The sequence below is a fragment of the Papio anubis genome, chromosome 3 (assembly GCF_008728515.1).
Source record: "Papio anubis isolate 15944 chromosome 3, Panubis1.0, whole genome shotgun sequence".
In the NCBI taxonomy this organism is placed as follows: domain Eukaryota; kingdom Metazoa; phylum Chordata; class Mammalia; order Primates; family Cercopithecidae; genus Papio; species Papio anubis.
Window position 1 is genome coordinate 68,683,603 of NC_044978.1, and position 26,059 is coordinate 68,709,661.

At 39.4% G+C, this 26,059-nt stretch overlaps 1 protein-coding gene across 16 annotated transcripts in view; it reads left to right on the forward strand.

The window, feature by feature from the left end:
* The window catches only part of PRDM5 (PR/SET domain 5), a 233,282-nt gene that overhangs the window by 80,630 nt on the left and 126,593 nt on the right, over positions 1 to 26,059 (forward strand). The window contains exon 1 of one of the 16 annotated variants that reach the window (XM_031664312.1): positions 5,001 to 5,818. The exons of the other annotated variants lie outside the window; for them this stretch is intronic. Coding sequence (XP_031520172.1) covers positions 5,780 to 5,818 — 39 coding nt within the window. The 5' untranslated portion in view covers positions 5,001 to 5,779. Of the gene's footprint in view, positions 1 to 5,000; positions 5,819 to 26,059 lie in introns of those variants that run through there. 16 annotated transcript variants of the gene reach the window in all.

The following is a 26,059-nucleotide window of genomic DNA, read 5'->3' on the forward strand; positions in this document are numbered from 1 at the left end:
AGGTCATGCCTAGGCAACATCTATTCTTGTCTCTTTTTCCTTTTGTCTCCTCTTGCCTCATTTTAGCTTATCATAATAATACACTGTAGTAAAATTTCAGAATCAGAGTCTGTCAGGTTGGGTGTAGGGGAAATTTGTAATTAGGTGGGACTTTCTGTGCCTCTCATCCTAGGAGCCGTAGAGGAAGTTTCCTTTTCTACTTCTATTGAAGACCAACCCTGCTTCCCAGTATCCATGTCCCACCCAGCAGTAAAACAGAATCTTTTATAACCTAATCTTTGACTAATATGAAGATTCTGCTGGTCACTTTTATTAGAATATGACTTTTGAGTTACTTTTCAGAATGACTTTCATCTAGTCTGTCTTATCTGTATGTATTTATGATTGTAGTAGTTATCCATTGCTATGTAACAAGTTTATCCCAAATTTTAACAACTTAAAATAACGAACATGCATTATGATTTTATACAGTTTGTAAGGATCAGGAATTTAGGAGCAACTTATTGAGTGGTTCTGGAGTTCTGGTTCAAGGACCTTCATGAGGTTGCCGTCAAGTAGTCAGCCAGGGAAAACTTGATTGAAGTCTCTGAAGACTTGATTAGGGCTGGAGATTCTGTGTCCAGGGTCTCTCACATGGCAGGAGGCTTCAGTTCTTTACCACGTGGGCTCTCCTGGGGTTGCTCAGGACTTGACAGCCTGCTTCTCCCAGAAAGGGTGATGAGAAAAAGTGAGAGCAAAAGTAAGTGAGAGAGAGAAAGAAAGAGAGAAAAGGGGGGAGCTGCAACTGTTTATAACCTAATCTTGGAAATAACATTCCATAGCATCACTTCTATTGAATACTATTAGTCACACAGGCCAACCTTGGCACAGTGCAGGAAAGGACTACACGATGGTCTGGATACCAGGAGTTGAGATATCCTAGGGGTTGAGACATCCATCTTCAAGCTACAACAGTGATCAGTGGGGAGAATTTGCTTTATGTATGGATGGAATAAGGTTAGAGTAAATGGAAAAGGCAAGCACTTGATACAGAATCAGAAGGAATGCAGAACCCAACCCGGTTTGGATAATATTAAGAAAGGCAGTTTCAAGCAGTAGAAAGAGCATGAGCTTTGTTGTCTAAAGGACTTGAAGTAGATCCCTGGCTCTGACTTTTGCTGGCTGAGCAAGTTACTTAACTCATTCATTCAACCCGTAGCTATGGAGCATCTGCTATGTGCCAGGCCCAATGCCGAGCACTGGAGATACTATGACTGAAGAGATGATCTAACTCTTGCCTTCATAGCAGTAAAAATAACCTTTAAAACTGCTCTTCTTCATGAGTTGATTGTAATAATGCTTACTTCATTGGATTTTTGTGAAGTCTACGTTAAATGAGATAACATATGCAAAACACTTAGCTTCTACACACCTGGGGATGCTCTGGGTTTCATTCCAGTTCACTCCAACAAAGTGAGTATCTCAGTAAAACAGCATACCATCTTTGGTTTCACAGGGCACGTGAGTATAGGTTATATTTACACTATAGGTGTATTTACAGCATACCATCTTTGGTTTCACAGGGCACGTGAGTATAGGTTATATTTACACTATACCGTTGTCTATTAAGTGTGCAGTAGCATTATGTCTAAAAAATATACATACCTTTACAGAATACTTTGTGGCTAAAATGTGTTAATGATTATCTGAGCCTTTAGTGAGTTAGAATCTTTTTGCTGGTGAAGTGTCTTACCCTGATGTTGATGGCTGCTGATTGATCAGGGTGGTGGTTGCTGAAGGCTGGGGTGGCTGTGGTAATTTCTTAAATAAGACAACAATGAAGTTTGTGGCATCAATTGACTCTTCCTTTCACAAAAGGTTTCTATGTAGCATGCTTTGCTTTTTGATGGCATTTTATCCACAGTAGAACTTCTTTAAAAATTGGAGTCAGTCTTCTCAAACCCTGCTCTTGCTTTATCAGATAAGTTTATGTCATATTTGAAATTCTTTGCTGTCGTTTCAACAATGTTGACAGCATCTTCACCAGGAGTAGATTCCATCTAAGGAAACTACGTTCTTTGTTCATCTGTAAGGAGCAACTCCTCATATATATATAAGTTTTATCTTGAGATTACAGCAATTTAGTCACATCTTCAGGCCCCACATCTAAGTCTAGTTAGTTCTCTTGGTATTTCCATCACATCTTCAGTTACCTCTCCTGAAGTTTTGAACACCTCAAAGTCATCCATGAGGGTTGGAATCGACTTCTAAACTTCTGTTCATATTGACATTTTGCTCTTATCTAATGAATCACACATGTTCTTAATGGCATTTAGAATGTTGATCCTTTCCAGAAGGTTTTCAATTTACTTTGCTCAGATCTATCAGAGGAATCACTATGACAGCAATAGCATTATGAAGTGTGTTTCAAAAATAATATTTGAAAGTTGAAATTTATCCTTGATCTATGGGCTGCAGGATGGATGTTGTGTTAGCAGGAATTAAAACATTCATCTCCTTGAACACTCCATCAGAGCTCTTGGGTGATCAGGTGCCTTGTCAATGGCAGTATTATTTTGAAAGAAATTTCTCAAATGAGCAGTAGTTTTCAGCAGTGGGCTTAAAGTATTCAGTAGACCATGCAGTAAACAGATGACAGTGCCATCATCCTGACTTGGTTATTCCCTTGATAAAACACAGGCAGAGTAGATTTAGCACAATTCTTAAGGGCCTTAGGATTTTCTGAATGGTAAGTGAGCATTGCCTTCAACATAAAGTCACCCGCAGCATTAGACTCTAACGAGATAGTCAAGCTGTCCTTTGACGCTTTAAAGCCAGGTGTCAACTTCTCCTCTCTCGCCATGAAAATTCTAGATGGTATCTTCTTCCAATAGAACTATTTCATGTACATTGAAAATCTGTTGTTTAGTGTAGCCAGTTTTCTTAATTATCAATATCTTAGCTGGATCTTCTGGATAACTTGCTGCAGCTTCTCCATCAGCTCTTGCTGCTTCACCTTGAACTTTTGTGTTACAGAGATGGCTTCTTTCCTTAGACCTCATAATTCTGCTAGCATCCAACCTTTCTTCTGCAGCTTCCTTGTCTCTCAGCCTTCACAGAATTGAATAGAATTAGGGCGTTGCTCTGGTCTGGGCTTTGACTTAAGAAAGTGTTGTGGTTGGTTTGATCTTCTATCCAGACCACTCAAACTTTCTCCATATCAGCAATAAGATTGTTTCACTTTCCTTATCATTTGTGTGTTCACTGGAGTAGCACTTTTGATTTCTTTCAAGAACTTTTCCACTGAATTTGTAACTTGGCTGTTTGGCCCAAGTGGCTTAGCTTTCAGTCTGTCTCAGCTTTTGACATGCCTTCCTCATAAGCTTAGTCATTTCTAACTTTTGATTTAAAGTGAGAGACATGACTGTTTCTTTCACTTGAATGCTTAGAGGCCATTTTAGGGTTATTAATTGACCTAATTTCAGTATTGTTGTGTCTCAGGGAATAGGGAGGCCTGAGGAGAGAGGGAGAGATGGGGGAAGGGGCACTGGTAGAGCAGTCAGAACACACACACTATCAGTTAAGCTTGCCACTATATAGGTGTGGTTTATGGTGGCCCCCTAAACAACTACAATAGTAACACCAAAGACCCCAGATCACAGGTTATCCTAACAGACACAATAATAATAATAAGGTTAGAAATATGACAAAAAGTAACAGAGACATGAAGTAAGCACATGGTGTTGGAGAAATGGCTCTAAGAAACTAGCTTGATGTAGGGTTGCCACAATCCTTTAATTTGTAATATCTGCAATGTCTATGAAGCACGATAAAGCAAAGTGCAGTAAAACAAAGTACGCCTGTAAGTGCTGATATAGTAAGCTGAAATTTTCATTATCACCACCCCTTGCCAGGTGTGTAGTTTTTGTCTTTATAATATCATCTGTATATGAAACAAAATAAAATCTGTTTTATTTCTTATAAAGCTTTCCCAGAGTATCTAGTATAATTCTGTGCATGTAGAAGACTTCTCAGTAATTATTCACCACTCAAGAGACAATCTGCTGTGTGGAGTGACTGAATCCAGTGAGCCTGCCCCACAGTGGCCACAGCGGCCTATGCACCCTGCTCCTGAGCTCCTCCGTGGTCAGGTGCATGGGAAGCATCCTCTTAGGCCACTTGAGTACTATTTACTGTGGATGACATTGTGCTTACTGTGTTCTGTGGCCACTCTCCTCTTTGGAAAGATAAGGACTTTATAGACACAAGAAATGCCCTGTGGGGAAGAAGTGTTACTGTACCGTGTGCTGAGATCTTTATTAGATGTAGTGACTTGGTGACCCTAGGGATAGGATTAAAATCATTATGCTTATATGTTTGTACCAAACCACTTTTCAGCTTTTTTAAAGAAGAAAGTTTTGTGCAGGTTGATTCTTTCTTTCTTTTCTTTTCTTCTTCTTCTTCTTTTTTTTAAGGCAGGATCTCATTCTGTTGACCAGCATGCAGTGGCCTGATCATGGCTCATTGCAGCCTCCATCTCTGGGTTCAAGGAATCCTCCCAAGTAGCTGGGACCACACGCATGTGCCAGCATGCTTGTCTACTTTTTAAAATTTATTGTAGAGATGGGGTCTTGCATTGTTGCCCAGGCTGGCCTTGAACTCCTGTGCTTAAGTGATCCCCCTGCCTTGGCCTCGCAAAGTGCTGGGATTACAGGCATGAGCCACCATGCCTGGCCTATAGAGCACCATTTATGTGCTCATTTATAGTGGTCTTGTGGAGGACATTGGCATTAAATTAAATTAATTAATTAACTTATCTTGAGACAGAGTCTCCCTCTGTTGCCCAGGCTGGAGTGATACAATGGCACAATCTCTGCTCACTGCGACCTCCGCCTCCTGGGTTCAAGCTATTCTCCTGCCTCAGCCTCCCGATTACAGGTGTACCATCATGCCTGGCTAATTTTTATATTTCTAGTAGAGACAGGATTTCACCAGCTACGTTGACCAGGCTGGTCTCAAACTCCTGATCTCAAGTGATCTGCCTGCCTCAGCTTCCTGAAGTGCTGGGATTATAGGTGTGAGCCACCATGCCTAGGTGACTGATTATTTCTTATAGAAATCCTCTGAATTCTGCCTGCTCTCAGATGTTTTTGCAGAATGGGTAATGCTGGATATTGGAAAGTCGTGTCCCTAGAAATCATAGCCTTATAGGACTCATATTCTTTCCGTATTTTAGTGACCTAACAAAGCCTACCTCTGTAACATTAACCAAAAGAAGGCTAGAGTGCTGAAGAATGTTTATTCCCTCGTTGATTTGGGGCTTTTGGTTGTAACAGGATTGGTGATAGTGAAAGTGTGAAGTAGAATTGAAAATAGAAATTCCGTGAAGTTGTCCTGGGGGAAAAGTGGCAAATCTTACATTTCATATTTAGATTAAATTATAGTGTTTCATTTAAAAATTTTAAAATTTAAAACATTTTAAAAATAGTTAATTTGAAAAATTCCCAAGACTCCTAGAATTGAAATCCAAAATACTTAATATTATGATGACACTTAGATAAACTATTTATTTACATTGTCGTCTCTATCACTAGACTGAATTTCTCAAGAACGGCGTTTGTGTCAGTTATGTTTATTTCCCAGTGTTCATTGCGTCTAGTGGGGGTTCAGTAAGTGCTTGTTGAACTGGCCTCCTTTGGCAGCTCTTCTGCCTCTTTCCTGATGTGGTACACCTAGTTGAATGTACCTTGTCACTTGGGAAAAGGCTTACATCTGTTTCCTTTAAAACAACAGAAAGCAAATGCTTCCACTTGAACTCTGGCCTGCAGTATATGTGCCTGTGAGTATTTGGTCTGGCAAAGTGTCACATTTTTACTCTGTGAGTGCTGAGTATCTACTTGTATGTGTGTACACATTTCAGTCTACTGCTAAGTAGTTTTATCTTAGCCAGACTGCTGTGCAGCCAACAGCACCTCATCGTTAATGTCAAAAGTCTTTTTACAGATATAACCACAGACAAGCAGAGCCTTTAATTCAGATACTCTGTTGATTAACAACCAGAGAGTTCAGTCTGGACTCACTCAGAAAACTAGGATATAGAATAATGAAATAGCTAAGCCTACTGAGAAAAGAAGTATTTACTATGAAGTGGTAGGGTGCTTTCAAACTATACCTAACAAATGTAATAACGAAAGATTAGTATTTATGAATTAATCAATATTGCACTAAATATACTGAAACTGTGCTATATCATTACAAAATTTAAGAGATACGGTAGAAATTAAAAAGAAGAATCTTAAGAATGTTAGTCACTAAAAAATATAATGAAACATTTGTTATATACGGAGCCAAGCAACATAAAAGCTCACTTATCAGAGGAGGAAATTAAACTAACAACCGTGTACGTGTGTGTGTGGGTGTTTGTGGTGTGTATTTTTGAAGTGTTAAAACTAAAATCTAGACACTCAGAATAAGCACATATACTACTTTTTGCCAGGCAAGATTTTTGGTGTATGAACATAAAGAAGGAAATGACTTTGTTTCTGTGTTTCAAAATTGGATATATGTTTTATGGTAAGTTTTGAATTATTTTTTAATGGTTGGCATTAAGGAAGTCAATAAACAAATTACAGAGTGAAGTAAATGTAATGGATACAACACAAAACAGTAGAATTAGCCACATGTAAGTCTTTATCAATGGAAGTTGAGTAGTCTAGGGAAATTTCTATTCAAAGAAAACTGTACTACATCCAGTGCCTGAATAGACTGTCATAAAAGGTTCAGCTACTGTTGAGCAATACAAAGTAAAATGTGAAGTTCTGCATTCTGTCACTGAATTCACTACTCAAAAGAAGGTGTAAAAATTATCTTGTATTTTATATACTGTACTCAATGTAATTTGTAACAAAGTTATACTGTATTAAGCCAAGGATATTTCACTCTGATAATTTTGAGAAGTCTACTATGTCACAAAATCTAGGAAAATGTTACCCTAAACCCTAATCTAATCATCCTTGATTGAGTCTTAGTCACCATAGAAATCTCACATGATTTAAAAAAAGGCAAGAATAGGGAGAGATTTGTTAAAGGATACAAAATTACAGCAAGATAGGAGGAATAAGTTCTATCTTTTTCACCGGGATCCCCAACCCCTGTGCCATAGACCCATACCTGGCTGCACAGCTGGAGGTGAGCCATGGGTGACCAAGAATTACTTCCTGAGTTCTGCCTCCTGTCCGAGCAGCAGTGGCATTAGATTCTCATAGTGATGGCAGTGGAGGGCTGTCTGGAATGGCTACTGCCATCATGCCAGCCACTGCAGGGAGGGTATAGGGAGGAGGCACAGTCCCCTATAGCCTGCTGCCCTAGGGGCCACCATGATGTGGCCGGGCTGGGTCGCCTGCCAGGCCCATTGTGGTCAGAGTTGTGACCTACGATGGACAGAGGGGCCCCATGTTGTGGACCTGGATTGGGCAGAGAGGGGCCCTGAGACGAAGCTGGGCCTGGAGTGGTGCCATGCTTGCCCATGGGGTGAAGGGCACGTAGCTGGGGCCACATTTTTTGGGCCTGAGGTGGGAAATGGGAGCAGTACCTGCTTTGAGGACCCGGCCAGCCAGGCAGCTACTGCACCCACCCCGCCGAGGTTGCTGGGTTCCTATGCCTTGGGAGGAGGCTCTGCATGGGGCTGTCCAGGGCTATGTCCATGGAGTCCACCTCGCATTGGGGTGACTGCCAAGCCTGACATTTCCAATGGGTGGGCCTAGGGCCTGTGATCCACTCCCAGAGGAGCCCCTCCCCAGGCAGGGCCCTGAGCCAAATATGGGGGAGCCCCAGGCTGTCCCTGAGCACAGGGGCAATGGGGGGAGCTTGTGGCAATGTCACTTCTACCCCAAATGCTGGCCCTGGCCCAGTGAGAACCTGGAGCCCTGCCCCCGGGTGTGGGATTGCATGCTCCATGGAGCCAGTGGGAGCCAGGATCAGGTAGCAGCCGCACTCTCCCAGATGCAGCTGCAGCCACCCAAGTTGGTGCTGTGGACCCAGGCCTCCCTATGCTGCTTGCAGGCTCTGAAGTGCCGCTCCTGTTGCCTGGCTTCTCCCAGCTGTGAGCACCTGCTCTGATCTCAGAGCAATGTGGGGCTGAGCCCAGGTGCTGTCACAGCCCAGCTGGGGGTGCATACACTTGGGGCAGTGCTGACACACGAGTTGCCTGCTGCCTTGGCCTCCCTCCAGACTTTGGGCACCAATGAGTGTGGGGGGGTTGGAAACTGATGCGGAGCTGAAGGCAGCTCAGTGTGGCCTGCAGGTGCCCCTTGGCACAAGCACCTGGGCTTCATGGAGGGTGGCAGGAGGCAGATAGGCTCCTGGACGAAAGGGGGCAGGTCCTCGGTGAGGCCCCACCTTCAGGCTAGGGAGTGCCTGATGGCTGGGGGCCAGGCTGATGGTCCAGTCGACCAGAATGGGAACTTGTGGTGCCTTTTCTGGGCCTGCCCATGACTGTCAGTGGACCAATGAGTGCACACTTCCTCCCCTCCGAGGCCCATAAAAGCCTCAGACTCAGCCAGAGCAGAGCAGATGATGGAATGACCAGCTGCAGAGAGGAGCTACTGTCTCTGCTGAGAACTGAATGCTTGTTGTGATGACTTGCCTAGCACAGAGGAGTTATTTTCTCTGCTAGCAGCTGAATGAATGCTCATTGGTATACCCTGCCTGTGGAAAGAAAACCTGCAGGTTTCCTCTGAGCTGTGCTGTTGCTCAATGAAGTTCCTCTTCATCTTACTTACCTTCTACTTGTTTGTATACCTCATTTTTCCTGGTCACAGGACAAGAATTGAGGAGCCGCCGAATGGCGAGGCTAAAAGAGCTGTATCACAAACAAGACTGAGACCTGCTCCTTGCTTGTCACATTGCCAGTGAAGAGAAGGAGAGAAGAGCTGCAGCCTTTCAGGGAGCCCAGACCTGGGAGCGCCCCAAGCCAGGGCTGTGACTCCTTCTTTGGGGCGCTGCAGTTCCTGGTGTCTCCAAGCTTCTCGATGCCACTGTGTTCCCTGGTGTCAGCTGTGGAAGCTGCTTGCAGTGTGCCTAGCCCAGCTGCAGCCTTGCAGAGAGCTGGCACCTGTGCTGGCACCTGGAGCTGCCCACCATTCTGCTGCCCACCCTTCTGCAGCAGCTGGCATATCTGTGAACTAGCCAAATCCCACGCTCACTCTCACACCCCTTGCCACTCCATGCAGTCTCCTTTGGCAGGTGTGGAATCCAGGCCATTAGTGTGAGCTGAACACAGCCTGCCAGGTCGAGTGGGCAGAATGAGCTCAGTGGGCCGAAGCAGTGGGCAAAGGCACGATTGGCCACAGAGGTTTCCAGCCAGAAAAGCAACACCCCAAAGATCCCATAATAATAGGAATGCAAAACCTGTTGTAAACCACACATGCCAGGGATCTAGGTTGTATGTTCCTTATGAGAATCTAACTAATGCCTGATGATCTGAGGTGGAACAGTTTTATCCCAAAATCATCCCCCACCCAATCCCTGTCCATGGAAAAATTGTCTTCTACAAAACCTGTTCCTGGTACCAAAAGGTTGGGGACTGCTATTCTATACCATTGTAGGATGACTATAGTTAACAATAATATATAGTTTCAGATAGCTAGAAGGAAGATATTGAATGTTCCCAACACAAAGAAATGATACATGTTTGAGATGATGGATATGCTAATTATCTTGATCTGATCACTATACCTGATATGTATTGTAACATCACTATGTACCCCATGAATATGTATAATTATGTGTCAAGATAAATAAATAATAAATCTTATTCCCTGAAAAAAGACAGCTTGAGGGAAGGAAAAAGGAAGATTACTAGCAGAGTTGCAGGCTATTGTCTATGGTACTTTACTGCATGAGGAAGGCACAGAGGCTGAGTGGAAGAGGGGTTGTAAAGTTTGAGTATGGGCTTTCCTTTCACGTGGAGCTTTGTTTAACAGAAGTCTAGAAAGTAATTATATGAATCATTATCATGGTTACTCTATGTCAAAACTATACATACTGTCTTATTATACTTAATTAAATGGGTAATCATTTGACAAGTGTGTCTGTGATTTCTTAAGCTGGTACTTAATGGTCATATTATTTAATTCACCTCAGTGGACAGAGATTAAAACAGAGTCATTTTCTGGTTTCTTTTCCTGTGGTTAATTAAGTCCTTTGAGATATGGCTATGCATACTTTATGGTGGTTTACATATATTAGTTTTGCAGACAGTAGACAGGAACAAAAAGGGGCATAGTCATTCTTGCTGAGAATTAACCCTACACTTCTCCAAGCAGTAGAATGTAAACTCAACTAGGCTTTTGAGAACTTTCCCTCAGTGACTTAATTAATTCCATGCCCATTTCTGTACTTTGGAATCTAGCATGCATCTATGTGGCCTGCTTTTTTTTTTTTTTTTTTTTTTTTTTTTTTTTTTTTTTTTTTTGGAGACAGAATCTCGCTCTGTCGCCTAGGCTGGAGTACAGTGGCCGGATCTCGGCTCACTGCAAGCTCCGCCTCCTGGGGTTCACGCCGTTCTCCTGCCTCAGCCTCCCGAGTAGCTGGGAGTACAGGCGCCCGCCACCTCTCCCAGTTAGTTTTTTTTGTGTTTTTTAGTAGAGAGGGGGTTTCACCATGTTAGCCAGGATGGTCTCGATCTCCTGACCTCGTGATCCGCCCATCTCGGCCTCCCAAAGGTGGCTTGTGTTTTACTTTATCAAATGTAAAATGTTCATTATCAAACATTTATGTTTTTATATTAAACTTTGTAAGTATAACCTGCTTTGTTTCAGATATTTCACATGCAACATGACATTGGTTGGAATAATATTATGTTGTATGTAAAAGTGTAAGTTGTATGTAAAATATTAATATCACAATCCTTTGAAATACTTTGCACCTTGCTATTGAATAAAGTTGATGATTTTTAATTCTGTTGACATCACCTAGAACCCATAGGGAAACTCTATGATAATGTTTTACTTCTAGAAAGTCAGTCAATAAGTAAAAACAAAACAGAACAAACATAAAAAAACTTTTATTATCCATGCTTATGAAATGAGATTTCAAATGGAGTCACTTTGATGCATCATACAAATTTATCAAATTATTGAAATTTTGCATCAGCAGGCATCTCAGAGATTAAATATATCCTTGAGGAAACCTAGCCTTATAACAGTATCACTAGCCTCATAACAATCAGATAGTTGTAGTAACCAGTCCCTATTGACTTCATGTTGGATTGAAAGTCAGGCATGGCAATTCCTGAGCATGTTGGTGGTAGATTGATGGAGATGGTGCTGGAAGTCACCTCCAGAGCATGGTGAATTTGATAGGAAGGTGGGTAGAATAGCCTCAGAACATCTGATTTTCACTCTACATAAATTTTGTGGCACATAGCCGTTTATATTTGGTTTATTAATAATAATGATAAAAATAGTCAATGTGACTAATAGTAATTAGCACTATGCTTAACACTTTAGATATATTGTCTTATTTAATTCTAACAATCCCCCCTAAAGTAGTAGTAATATTCCCATTTTGCTGATGAAAAACTGAACCCAAGTATATAGAGCTTGAAAGTGGTGGAACAGAGCTTTTCACCCTAGCCAGTCAAAGACACAGTTTTAGTATCTAGATTCCCTCAGTTACAGAGAGATGATAAGCATAATAGTCAGTTTTTATCTAGAAGATTCAGATGAATACTTGTACATTTTACAACAATGATAGATATATGTTTTAAGTACATTTTAAATATATGAGTTGTGGTGATGTTTACAATTGATCTAACACCAAAGCTACTAAAGTAACTGTAAGACTTACAGGAGAAATCATGGGTTAGAAGTCATTTGGAATTGAGGGCACTTTCAGTGCTTAAGAGGATGTTTCTATAGAAAAATACAAGTATCCTGTTTTATACTTGATCTTAGCAAAAAGACCAAGAAGAGATGTAATAGTCTTTGTTAACATTTGGAAATATATTAAAATTAAAAAGATATTATAAAACATATTTTTCTCATTTTTGGAATATTAGGAAAGATGATAATAAACAATACTTATATATCCTGAACTTCTGACATCAACATTCACACTGCCTTACAAATGCACACTTTCTCATTCTTTTTTTCCTAGAATAGAGAAATATGCCCTCCTCTTTCTTAAGAACAAATCTACCTGTTTCTCTTTCTGATGAACACTTGCCTTGTAGGTTGTCCCTTCTCTCCATTTGATCTTTATCCTCTCCTTCCTTCAATTGTCTATAAGCTGTGTCTTCATTTTCTTACCTCCAGCGTACTCTGCCACCCACACTAACCTGGTTTCTGCTTCCCTCTGGCCTTCTGTTTGTTCTCTCTCAGGTTGCTAGTTCTGTCCTTGTCATGAAGCCACTTGATGCTTTTCAGACTTCCTTTTGTTAGACTCCAAGGCAACATTAGGTGTTGTGGACAGCTACCTCCATCTTTCAACTCACCCTTTGTTGGCTTCCCTGAAACCACTTTTTTTCTTTCACCTTCATAGCTTATATTCTTTTACCCAGCTATTCAATGTATGAGTTCCTTTCCTTTTGTATTAGTCCGTTTTCATGCTGCTGATAAAGATGTACCAGAGACTGGGTAGAAAAAGAAGTTTAGTTGACTTACAGTACCACATGGCTGGGGAGGCCTCACAATCATGGTGGAAGGCAAGGAGGAGCAAGTCACATCCTACATGGATGGCGGCAGGCAAAGAGAGAGCTTGTGCATGGAAACCCCCATTTTTCAAACCATCAAATCTTGTGAGACTTAGTCACTATCACAAGAACAGCACTGGAAAGACCTGTCCCTATGAGTTACCTCCCACAATATGTGGGAATTCAAGATGAGATTTGGGTGGGGGCACAACCAAACCATATCACCTTTATTCTACAACTTTCAAATATGTGTGTACATGCATGCACACAGGCACAGGCACATGCACACACACACACACACACACACATATTTTCCCTTTGCTAGGTTTCTCCTATTTGAACTCTAGACTATGTCAGTTTTCTATTATATACTTCAATAGCACCGTGTTGCTCTTTGTCTTCACATTCATCAAGTTATTTTTATTTCTTTGGTGGTTGATTAATGGCTATTTCCACTCTTTAGGAATACTGTAAACTCTTTAGGAATAGGTACTGTATTTTATTTCATTATGTTATACTTAGTCCTAAGTGCTTCACCTTATGTGCTCAAGTCCTAAGAGCTCATAAGTGCTCAACAATTTTTCATATGATTTATCTTTATCAGAACTATTTTCAAATTAGTTACGTGAAAACAATCATAGAATTAAAAATTGTTGACATTGAAGGATTATGTGCAGGTGAGTCAGGAAGAAGAACTGGGAGAGCACATGTGTAATTCTGGTTCATGTTTAAAGGCATGAGAGCCAGGAGAAATGATGGTGTAGTTTCAGTCCAAAGGCAGGCAGACTTGAGACACAGAAATACCTGAATTTGAGTCTGAGGGCATGAAAAGCCAAATTCCTTGCTTAATGATAGTTGAAATTCTCTTGCTTGGAGGAGGATCAGCCTTTTTGTTTTATTCAGGCCTTCTACTGATTGGATAAGGCCCACCTACACTTTTTAGGGTAATCTGCTTTACTTAGTCTACTGATATAAATGTTGATTTCATCTAAAAACAACTTCACAGAAACACGCAGAATAATATTTGACCAAATATCTGGACACTCCATGTCCTAGTCCAGTTGATACATTGCCTTAGTCTGTTCAGGCTGCTGTAACAAAAATAGAATATGTTGGGTAGCTTATAAACTACAGAAATTTATTCCTCACAGTTCTGGAGGTTGGGAAATCCAAGATCAAGGTGTCCGCTGTTTCAGTTGTCTGATGACGGCCTGCTTCCTGTTTCATAGGCAGCTGTCTTTTTGCTGTAACCTCATGTGGGGGAAGAGAACTAGGGAGCTCTGTAGGGCACTAATCCCATTCATGAGAGATCCATCCTCATGACCTAATCACATCCCAAAGACCCCACTTCTAAATGCCATTACATGGGAAATTAGATTTCAACATAGGAATTTGGGGGCACACAAATATTCAGCACATATAAAATTAACCATCACATTGATCAAATGAACATTTCTTACAGGCTGCTTTCAACTAGTTTTTTTCAAATGTGCAATCCATAGGCCATGTTTAATCTATGCCTGACTTTTCAGTCCCTCCACATGTTGAAGCTACTTTTTAGTCTGATCGTTTATAACTTTCCTGTAATAACCAAGCTAGATTTGTTGCTTTTTATAGCATAAATCTACTTTTCTTAGTGCTTTGACCTTGCTAATGTTGTTTTCTCTATTTTAATGAGCCCATTCCCTACTAATATTATATTGTCTAGAACTTATCTAGTTTTCACATATTCAGAGTGAGTTTCAAACATCAGCGTGAAACTACCTCGAAAAATTCTGTAACCACCATTCTCTGTACAACCATCTTGCCCCTTTTTACACTTTGTAGCCCCCTCTTTGGGGATATGTTCCAAGATCCCCAGTGAATGCCTGAAACTGGATAGTACCAAGTTTGATTGTAATTACTGGGAACACATTTCTGTTCCTGTCTTCTATCCACAAATTTAATGCCTTTTTCATCTTAACTAAGTGCTTATCACGAACCATGGCTATAATTTTTGCAGTTTGAGGTGCAACAGCAAGACTAGTATAGATTTCTTTTTCCTTCCTCAAAGTGTTATGGTAGAAGATTCATTTTTAGCATAGATGTTGTCAATCTCAGCATATTATTATTATTATTATTTTCTTTCCTCATTAGGTCAAGAACTTTCACCTTTTCACTTAAAGGAAGCATTTTACAACTTCTTTTGGGACTATCCGAGTTGTTAGCATCACTACTCTGCATTTTGGGACTATTACTAAGTAGAATAAGGGTTACATGAACACAAACACTGTGACAGGTGGCAGTTGGTCTGATAACTGAGAAGGCTCCCAAGTGACTAATGAATGGGTAGCATCCACAGCATGGATACACTGAACAAAGGGAGGACTCCTGTCCCAGGTGGGATGAAGCAGGGCAGCCTTAGATTTTATCACACTGCTCAGAATGACACCCAGTTTAAAACTCATGAATTGTTTATTTCTGGAATTTGTCATTGAATATTTTTGGACCACTGTTGACCAAGGTTAACTGAAATAGCAGAAAGTGAAAGTGCAGATAAGAAGGGGACTACTGTACTGTTACTTAACCTGTTTGTTCTGTTTCCCCTGAGGGCATATAAAGTCCAGGGGGAAGGACCAGCCTTATATGTGTGGGTATTCAATACTCTGCACATTATATGCTGTAGTAAATGTGTTGAATAAACTTTCAGCTATCTAACACGTTTCTGGTATGTCAAATGGGGGTATGCTTGGCGTAATGCTGGTTCTCTTTCCAGGGAGCATAGTTGCTTGTCTAATCTTTTTTTAAGATTTGGATGAAACCCTCTCACCCTCTCAACTGTTGACCAGCTTTTGACTTCTTAAGAATTTGTTGAGAATAGGAAATTTATTCTACAACCCCATTGTAGCTCATTCTACTTTCTGAATGACATTCTTGCCTTTACTGTGTTACTACTTCAAAAGGAAATGACATTTTTTTTTTCTCATATTTGATTCAATTTAGCAGATACTTTGTTGATAACCTTCAGTGAGCAAAGTGTCAAATCAGGTACTGAGGTGACACAAAGGTCAATATGATATAGTGCCTGCCCTCAGCAGGCTTACAAGCTCATGGGGAAGTGAGGAGGCCAGGGAGAAGAGAGGTTTGTGTTTAGCTAATTCTCATGCAATACAGCATAAATGAATATTTGGAGAATAATTTATATATAATTTGTGATAAAGTTTGGCTGTGTTCCCATCCAACTCTCATCTTGAATCGTAGTTCTCATAATCCTCATGCGTCATCGGAGGGATCAGGTAGAGATAATTGAATCATGGGGACAGTTTCCCTACCTTGTTCTCATGACAGTGATTTAGTTCTCACGTGATCTGATGGTTTTATAAGGGGCTTCCTCATTTATTGGGCACTGATTATCTCCCCTTCCCCCAGAAGAGGTGCCTTCTGCTGTGATTGTAAGTTTGCTGAGGCCTCCCCAGCCATGCAGAACTGTGAGTCAATTAAACCTCTTTCCTTTATAAATATCCTAGTCTCAGGTATTTCTTCATAGCAGTGGGAGAATGGACTAATAGAATTTGAGTGTATAATCCCTTCCCCATGGAGCTTCCAACCCAGTTGGGGATTCAGCTAAATAAATACAGATGAACATGGAAAAGACTCTGATAGGACCAGCACAGGTGGTTAGGAAGCATGTATGGGGGGGGTCTATTCCTCAGACCTGCTTATATAATAATTTAGTTGGCACTCTCTTTTCTGATGTGATATGGACCAATTCATATTAAGTTAATAAAAGTTGGCCCCAGTATGGCATCATAGACTTGATACTTCAAACATTTTATTTTACCTTAAGTTTTATAAATCTATCTTTATTTGCCAATGTACTGATTTATGATCAAAGCTTTCTTGGTTCTAAGTATAGGTTCTCTCATTAGCATTTGCTGTCATATTTTTTCATAACCACTCAATATCCAGTTTTACTCTTTTTAAAGTAGTATAAGTAGACTCTTGCAAAGCAACCTAAGTTCAGAGTCCTTCTAGAGTTGTGATTTTCCCCTATCTTTTATAATTGTTTTGACTCATATAATTTGACCATTTCTCTTATAGGCTTATCTTTAAGACTTTTCAACACATTCAATTGATTTTCTTAGAAACAATTGAAGTTTTCTTACTCAGCTGTCTTTATTTAAAATGTAGTTAAATTATATGATTACAGTAACTTGTCCTCAGTGTTTTGAACAGGTGAAGGAATGAATGTTTTGAATAGGTGTAGAAACAGGTGTGGGACTGTTGGAAGCATGCCTGACAGTCAGGTGGTAGGAACAGAATGTGTGGGCAAATAAGAAGGCAGCAGCTTACTAATTGACAAGACTTCGCGTGGGGCATCATTCAGTAGATTTTGTGATATGCAGAGTGTCAGTTAAGTGTAAGACCCAATTAAGGGGAGGTCAGTTAAAAGCGCTTCTGATGTAAATAAAGCAAATTTGCAATAAGAACATGTCTGCCCTCTAATCATTTGTATATAAAATGGCTGCCCTCTCCTCCGCAGCACTATCTGATTCAACACTTTCGTGGTTTGTCAATATTGATAACTTATTTTTAAATAAAAGAGGTGGAGTGTATATATTTTTCTTTCAAAAGCCATTGCTACCCAAGCTCACATCACAAGAAAAAGTAGCGACTTCTTCTGTTTATTTTATGTTCTTTTCTGTTGATTCTTTTCTCCATGATATCAGATTTGTGTCATGAGATGGTTCAGACATTACTATCTCTGCTTGAGCCCCTCAGGGAAAAATATGTGTATACATACACACTTATGTTAGTAATTTGTGATTGATATTCTTTGCTTATAGATTTGATTTTTTTTGTTTAGCATAGTATTCTGTTTTTAGGAATCATATTAAACTGTTTCCTCACTGTATGACTGATTATAAGTTATGACTAGCAAACAACATTTTATTTGCAGTTCTTTGAAACTTCATTTTTCTTATAGGACCTGATTAATGTAACTCTGAACATGAAATCAGTATATCCTGCCCTGTTCTTTGTTTTAAATACATCTGTCATTTTCTGCCTCACATTATTTTCCTTGATTTCAAGTCACTTGCTTCTTATTTTCAAATAAAAAAATTTTTAAGAATATTATTTTGCTTCAGTCAATTTTTGCTCAGAAGACTGCTCCAGTGAACAACCCTAAACTCTTAGTGGTTTATAGCTGCAGAGGTTTATTTCTTGCTGATAAAAGTATAGGCTGCCAGAGGCTATGACTCTGTCCACAGCTTGGCTCCACATGGCATCTGAAGATACAACCCTTATCAGGGACATGTGTTTTCCTGGCAGAGGGGAAAGACAGCAGTGGCCAAAATGTGATGATTTTTAAAGCTTTCACTTGGACGCAGTTCACTTTGCTTCTGTTCACATTTCATCAGTCAGTGCAAGTCACCCGGCCAAACTCATAATACCCACACCCCAAAGGTAACTTTCTGTGTCACATGGCAAGTTGGGAAAGTCCTCTTACTGCGAGAAGAGTGAATAAACAGGAATCCTATGGTCTATTACATTTATGTCTTATTTCAAAGACTTTTGGTTTTATTGTTGGATTATAGGTACATTTTGTGAATTTTAGTGTGGAAATGATTTTTTTTCTTGATGTTTGTCAGCTTTGTAGGCTGAGCGGTGTAGACATACTGATACACAGATTAAGGCTGATTCAGGAGTTTAGTAAAGAAGCTTTATGTGAGAGGATATTAAATATGAAATCTTTACTGTTTCATTCTGTTTTCTTTTTTTGCACCTTCATCACTTGTCTTTTACTTCTATTGATTATTGGATAGCAGTTCAGAGACTTTTTTTTCCCTCTACACTGCTATAAATTGTTCATTTGTAAGCCCTTGCATTGTTTTGAAGATAATTCCCTTTTCCGTGGATTACCCATTAGTCATGTTAGCTGGATAGTGTGGATTTTCACTATTTACTACCTTTTCAATACGATGAATTGTGCCTTTGTCAATTTCACAATCATGGTTTTTCTTACAGTGTCCACATGTAGATAGCAGCCTGCCAACAAGTAAACAAAAACTGAGTTAAGCTACATACAGATACAGCTGAAATACCAAATTACCCGTGGCCTCTCCTGGAGTTGTATTTATTTGCACACAGTGGGGACTAGTATTTCCTTGTGAAACAAGAGACTTTTACTGTTTTGAAATAGCAGAACTGAACCTCAGATATATAAATTCATTAGGATAGATTTATGCTAGTGAGGCATGGCACTTGAGAAGAGACAAAGGGCAAATTATCAGAGAAAGTTGAGGTATACACATAATGCCGGATGTGGAAGGGTCATAGGGAATTTGAAAATTAGATTTATCTCCTAGATATCTAGGAGTAAATGTTTCTGTGTAGTGATAGAAGCAGAAATAATTAGACTGGAACGCATCTTGAGTTCATTTGGTCCTAACCATTACCACAATACAGAAGTAGTCACATTGATAAAATCTTATCAAAGCATGGCTTATGTTACTCTATGTAATTTTGGAGAATGGGCCTCTCAACCTTACAAGGTTGTGTATTCCAGCTTTTCATAGGAATCTTAGTTAGGTATTTCTCTTAATTCCATACCATGTTTTGTTTTAGTAGGGTGAGGTCTGAGAGGGAAAGCAGTAATCAGATCAACCTGTATATGTAATTTTCCTTTTAAATTCATTAACTAGACTCCCCAAAGATGAGTTTATTTCACTTGCGATTGAGTCTAGCTCTAGAAAGGATGAGATTGTAAAGTCCAACTCCATCGTTTTACAGATAAAATAAGAGTTCTGATGATAAGAGGCTTCCCCAAGGTGACAGAGCCTCAGAGTGGCCAAGCCAAAGCCAGAAGATAGTCTTAAGTGTTCTTCCTGTTATATGCCACATATAGGGAACTACTCTAAGAATATATTAATATCAGATGTAGCTAGGTAGTGGAATGTAAGCTTCTCCCATACTGGAGACTGAGACCACAAAGTAAACTATGTTTTCAGCCCAGTGCTTGACCAAAAAAGAATAATTTTGTAAGTCACTGAAGTAAAGAGAAAGAATAAAAAATTATATGGGGCCAAATTCCCTTCAGCACTTAAATGCATTGGATTATTTTAGACTCATTTGGAAAATATTTTATCTAGTGAAGTTAAAATTATAGTTGCATAATTTCATAACTAATTCTACTTAATTCCTGACCTGATTATTCTAGTTCTCATGATGCTAGTCCTGGCCTCAGGTTCTAGATTGGCTCTAGAATTTACTGTTTGTGAGATCTTTACACTTTATTTTTCATCTCTGAGCCTCAGTTTTCCCATACGTAAAATGCAGTTGTGTTGGAGGGTCTCCTTTGGAGAAGTTCCTGTTGGAGACAGACCTTGATGCTAACCATTTCCTATCTGCCAGGTGTACTTTACATATTCTGTATTAATTAATCCTCAAAACAATTCTTTAAAGTAGATACTATTGAACCCACTTTATAAATGAGGAAAGGGAAGTTAAGATAACCTTGCCTAAAGATGTGTATCTACTAAGTTATATACTAGGATACAAATTCAAGTCTATCTGACTCCCAAGCCAGTATCTATCCAGTGTACTGGACATTTCCATCCATATCTCCAAGGGTTCCATGAAGGTAAGATGAGATAAAGTACATGAAAAACTAGAAACTGCAAAGTGCTATATAAATGAGGGATACTATTATTCCTTCTAAGTGTTCTTAGCCATGTAATTAGCAGAAATTTGCAGTAGAATCCATTCCAAAGCACTAATAAGTCTAGGGGCGTTGTATTTTCTATTTTACAATGAGGACATTGAGGGCCGTACTGATTCCTAATCGGGTTCCAAAGCCTACCATCTGGCTGGCTTCTCCAGTGCTTTCCCTCAGGCCTTGATATTAGCCCTTGGCATAGGAGCTGGGATTCTCTTACCCACGGATTGATTTTCTGTGATGGAACTTCCCACCCAGTGCGCTGAGATACCTTGGGAATCTAAGAATTAGGTTACTAGTGTGAGATGAGATACTGATGATAGTAGTTTTTTTCTTATAGTGTTGTTTAAGACCATTTACATAAAGTAAACCATTCAAAATTCATGACAGTTGAAATGTTATTTGAATATCACTGTATTTATATGACTGCTCTTCTAAACTTTCTGAATTTAGCAATGATTAATTTGATGCATAAGAAGTTTGGTGGTGCCCCTGCCTCCAGAGAATGCTCTGTAATGGCCATACCACATGGCACTACCTCTGACTTTTCTGCTGAAGCATCCTAGCCAGGTTATTGCTTTTTTTTCTGGATTTGCTTATCTTTATTACAAAAGTTTTTTTGAAAACCATGACAACTACCGTATTTGGAGAAGCTTTTGTGTGTGTGTTTGCCAGCAAATCTGAATTCCATATTATATGATGTTACCAAAATGACCAGTCTGAAACAATCTAAGCCACTGGTATTGTTTTTCAGGTTTGTTCAAAGAAACAAAATTCTACTCTCTTCTTTTCTTATCAGAATGCATTCGTTGTCCGAAGGAAGGGCTTTGTGAGTCAATTTTTCATCTAAAATAATTTTTTTTGGTTGGGGATTATGAATGACTCCTTTGTAGATTTGTTGAAGGATAGTAAATGATTGAATTGACTAATATTCCAGGGTGCCTTAGTGAAGGTCCACATGAAATTATATTTATATATACAGAGAAGAGATAGCTTTAAAGCAAAAATTCAGTTAGTGTTTTGTTTCGATTCTGTAAGAAGTATCATTATTAAATACAGCAACATCTGTGAATGCTTCAGGGAAAACTTCATTACCTTGGACTCATCCCTGACCCTTCCTCTCTCACACTCCATATACAATCTATCAGGAAATGGCATCTGCTTTCCCTTCAAAGCATGCTCAGAATGATTACTTCCCACTGCCTCCACTACTCACTGCTACAGTCCTCTCGAGTCACCACTATCTATGACCTGGATTATTTTAATAGCCTCCCAGCTATAAATAAATAAAGGAAAAGTTGCGTAAGCTTATGTGTTGTTTTTCTTCTGGCACAACTATTTTACTACCTATTATTTAAAAAATATTGAGCAAGTATTATGATATTAGCTTATACTTGATAATTCTTGTCCACTTGAGAAAATCATCTTTTGGGGAGGTAAGAGCAACACATATTAGAAATTCATTGATCACATGAATTAAGTGACAAAAACCACAGAAGTAAATGATGTGTCCAATTGAAGTTAAGGCAACTGACATAGAGAACTCCTAATTAAAAGTTCCTACATGAATTTAGTAGATTAGAGAAAGTTTCTCGAAGGAGGGTGAAAGTGAGCTGTGCCTCAGAGGACATGGAGGAGTTATAGCAAGGGGGCCAAGTGGCATTTTTGCAGTTGTACTAAGGTAGGAATTAGCTTTGTGTTTTCTGAGAAGTGTACTGGTTGGATGGAAGAAAAGGAGCAGGTACATTTGAAGAAGATTTGGGGATAAGAGAATGACATGAAAATTCAGATGATGGGAGTTCACTTGGTAAGGTGTTGGAGTTGTATCTGAGAATATGACTGGCCCTAAATGTTGAGAATCCTAATCTGGACCTAGAGATGGTGAAGGAGGTAGACCCAGTCAATATTGTTGTTAGGAAATATTAAGTGGAGTTAAGAATGTGATTATGGAGAGCGTGATGGATGTAGTTGGGGTGTCCAGCTATCCTAGTTTGGCCAGGACTGCCTCAGTTTTAGCACTGAATAATCCCTGTCCTTGGAAACCCCTCAATTGCAGGCAGACTTCATGGTTGGACACCTTAGGTATGGTTCAGACAAGTGATTGGTATCTGAGGTCCAAACCAGAGCAACACTTTAACATGTTAACAGGGGAAGAGAGCATGACAACAGGAGATCCAGGGCAGAGCATTTCAGAGCTCTGCTAGGCAGGCAGTGGAACTGGATTATATTTTGACTGAGAGCATTTTGGCCAAATGAAATGTAATCAAAAGCAGCATGCTAAAAGCAACTTTGTGTGATAGTTTGGTTGAAACAGACTTTGGAAACAAAATGAATATGTTAACCACTGGCATTCAAGTTTTTGTTAAATAGTAATGATAGTAGCTGTCATTCATGAATGCTTTCAGCTTGTAGGGCACCTGGCTAGACTTTGCAAATATTACCAAATTTAATCTTCACAGCCATCCTATGAGATAGGCACTACTATTGTCTCCGTCTTACGAATGAGGAAATTGGTGATTTGGGAGATTAGGCTGTTTGCTCAGTCCCATAGCTAGTCAATCTAGAGTGAGATTTTGAACCCTGAGCAGCCCAAGGCCCTGCTTTCTTTGGTCACCATGTAGTACTGCTTCCTGTTATCAAGGAACAGGATTCATTAATTATCCATTGTTATCTTTTACTATAAAAGTAATAAATAAAATAAATAAATTAATTCTAGAAAAATTATAAAATGTAGAGTAGCAGAAGATGACTATACAAAGTCCTCACAATTTCCTCCATTAGAAACAGCCCTGTTAACACCTTTGTTTACATATTTTTTTTTTCTTTTTGGGGCATATTGATTTACATACATTTTTAAAAATTAAAATGACATTTGATAAATGTTTTAAAACTAATTGTTAGAGATTTGACTTTTTTTTTCAACTTATATTTTTGGGCCTTTAGGCTGTGGTGACTTTTTGATATTACAAACAGTGTGCAGTAGAAGTGATTAGCCGAAAAACAACGTGCAAATAAAATAAAGCAAAATGAAATGAGACTAAAAAAAGACAAAAAATTCAAAACAATAGGCAGTAATACAAGAGATGAATAACAATTGTAAAACCATTCGTTCTATAAATATGTTGTATTCAAATTATAATGCTCTGAAAGTCGACGGCTGGGGAATATTTGCTTTTCAGCAGGCCTTGATGTTGAACAAGTTTCTAAGTGTTTTTAATAAAATCACCTGGAGCTAGTGACTTGAATCACAAGCAGGATCTCAGCCCCTAGGCAGAGTCACAGAAAGGTGGCTAATCTTAAGTGTATATACAAGGAGTCCAGGAGGGACTGTGCTCAAGGGAATAACCTAAGACCAGAAATGATAGACGTAGTAAGGAGAATTAATCTCAGGATGAGAATATTAAACCAGTGATGATCAAATCTGAACCACAAGGTTATTGCTAGGCTAACAATAACGTGACAAGAAGAAGCTGATACTGAGTCCCAGAGCATTGGGGCAACACTCTTGCCTTAGTTCATTTGTGTTGCTATAAAGGAATAGCTGACACTGGGTAATGTATAAAAAAATGAGTATTTGTCTCACAGTTCTGTAGGCTTGTACTGAAGTATGGTGCCAGCATCTGCTTCTGGTGATGGCTTCAGGCTCCTTCCACTCATGGTAGAAGGTAAAGTGAAACCAACATGTGTTGTAGTCGAAGAGGGGATAAGGAGGGTGCCAGACTCTTTCTAATAATCAGCTCTCTGGGGAGGTAATAGAGGAAGAACTCATTCATTACCCTGAGAATGGCACCAAGCCATGTATGAGAGGCTTGTCCCCATGACCCAAACACCTCCCATCAGGCCCCACCTCTAACACTGGGGATCACATTTCAACATGAGGTTTGTGGGCACAAACACCCAAAACAGGAAGCAACTCTAAATCCTTCCTGCCAAAGGGCAGGAGATTAGGCCTGGGATGAGCCTCCAGGTGGACAAAATGGCTCCAGAAATTAGGAATGTGGCAGGACTTGTCAATCTGAGGTGTGCAGGGAGGAGAACAACAGCACGAAGAGTTGCAGGATTTGTAGGATGATTAAAAATTAGTGCAGTGTATGCAAGGAAGTGATTTGAGAGGATACTTCTTAATAGTATTGGGGTAGCAAATGAAAGGACAGAGACTGTTGGTCTGCACAGTGATTGGAATTATATGTACAGAGATATCCAGACATCCCCATTAAATAAATAGATTGAAATAATACCTGTAACTTTATTCCTCTTTATATCACATTTTTTGGCAAACAGAGAAAAAACATGCAGCTGGTCCTGCGGAGGCTGTAATGCTGCCATTACTTTCATGAAATTAAAGTTTTAGCTGGTATATGAACGTTTTCTTTTATTACAGAGCCTCTAAACAGATGTGCCATATCCTATTATTACAGTTTAAGTTAATAATCGTATCGTGTTTTAAAATTAAAAATTTTTATCTTTACTTGGTGCTATCAAAACCATCACAAAATTAATCACTAATATACTAGGATGACGGTTCAATTAACTTTCGTGAATTTTGATCAGATAAACACTAAGATTTATTATTGCATTCTGAAGTCTTTATTAGGTGAGTGAGTTACCCGAACAGTTAAAAACTCATCTAATAAAGACCTGGAAAATGCTGCTTTTGAGTTAAAAAGACCTCTTGGTGTCTATATATTTTTTTGCTTGTTTGTTTTTGTTGCACTAAGAGTACCAATTGTATAGAAGTTAATTCAGTGATCTTAACTAGAAATAACCTTTTTAATGTTTTTGGATATATAAAATTAAAAAACTTCCAAGAGTGTTCAAATGTTATAGGAATGTCTGTAAATTAAGTATAGCTCATGATTAGATTTGCTTCAGTGCTTTGAAATTTTGAATCAAGTCTTCCTTCCGTAGTATTGGATGAATATGATCATAATTTCTGTCTCTTCCATGAAATTTTCTGATATATATTGTTTTAAAATTATAAAGTAGTCTATGCTTGTTATTCAAAAAAGTCCTCCCAAACTAAAACAATGTTGAATATGGCCCCTCTCCCATCCTCAAAATAGCTGTGTAAACAATTTGATGCATGTCTTTGCGATTTTTCATGAAGGTTCTAATTGTGTTTACATATATACATAAATATATACATGCATACACTCTCCTTCCTCCCCTCTGTCTTCTTCCTTCCCCTCTCACTTCTTCTCCTTTGTCTTCCTCCTCCTCCTTTTAAACATAAGTGCTGTGACATTGCGAAAGGAAAGAAGGCTTTGTTCTGTGCTCTGTGCTTTATTGAATTTCATTCATTGGTGGAGCTTATTTTCTTTGTCCTTTCCTGCCTTTGCCACTATGAAGGTTCAATAAATTCAGTCTCTGTTTTGCTTTTCTTTATATTCAACAGCCTCACTAGGAACCCTCCCAGAACAAATCCTTAACTATGTAAAAGAGAGCAATTCTGGGTGCTTTCTTCTGGGGACAGCCCGCTTTACAGCCTCAGTTCTGGCTTCCCTGGTGATTGGCCCAAGGCCCAGCGTGGTTTTTGTATCAGTTGATTCCAAGTGTGAAGTTTCTCTGGAGTTTCCTTGGAAAGAAGGTCCTTTGTAGCATTCCTCTTCTGTGTCTGTTATTGGTCGAGGTTTCCTCTGCATTAGTTATCTATTATTTTGACTATGTCTGATTTCTGTTTTCTAGGA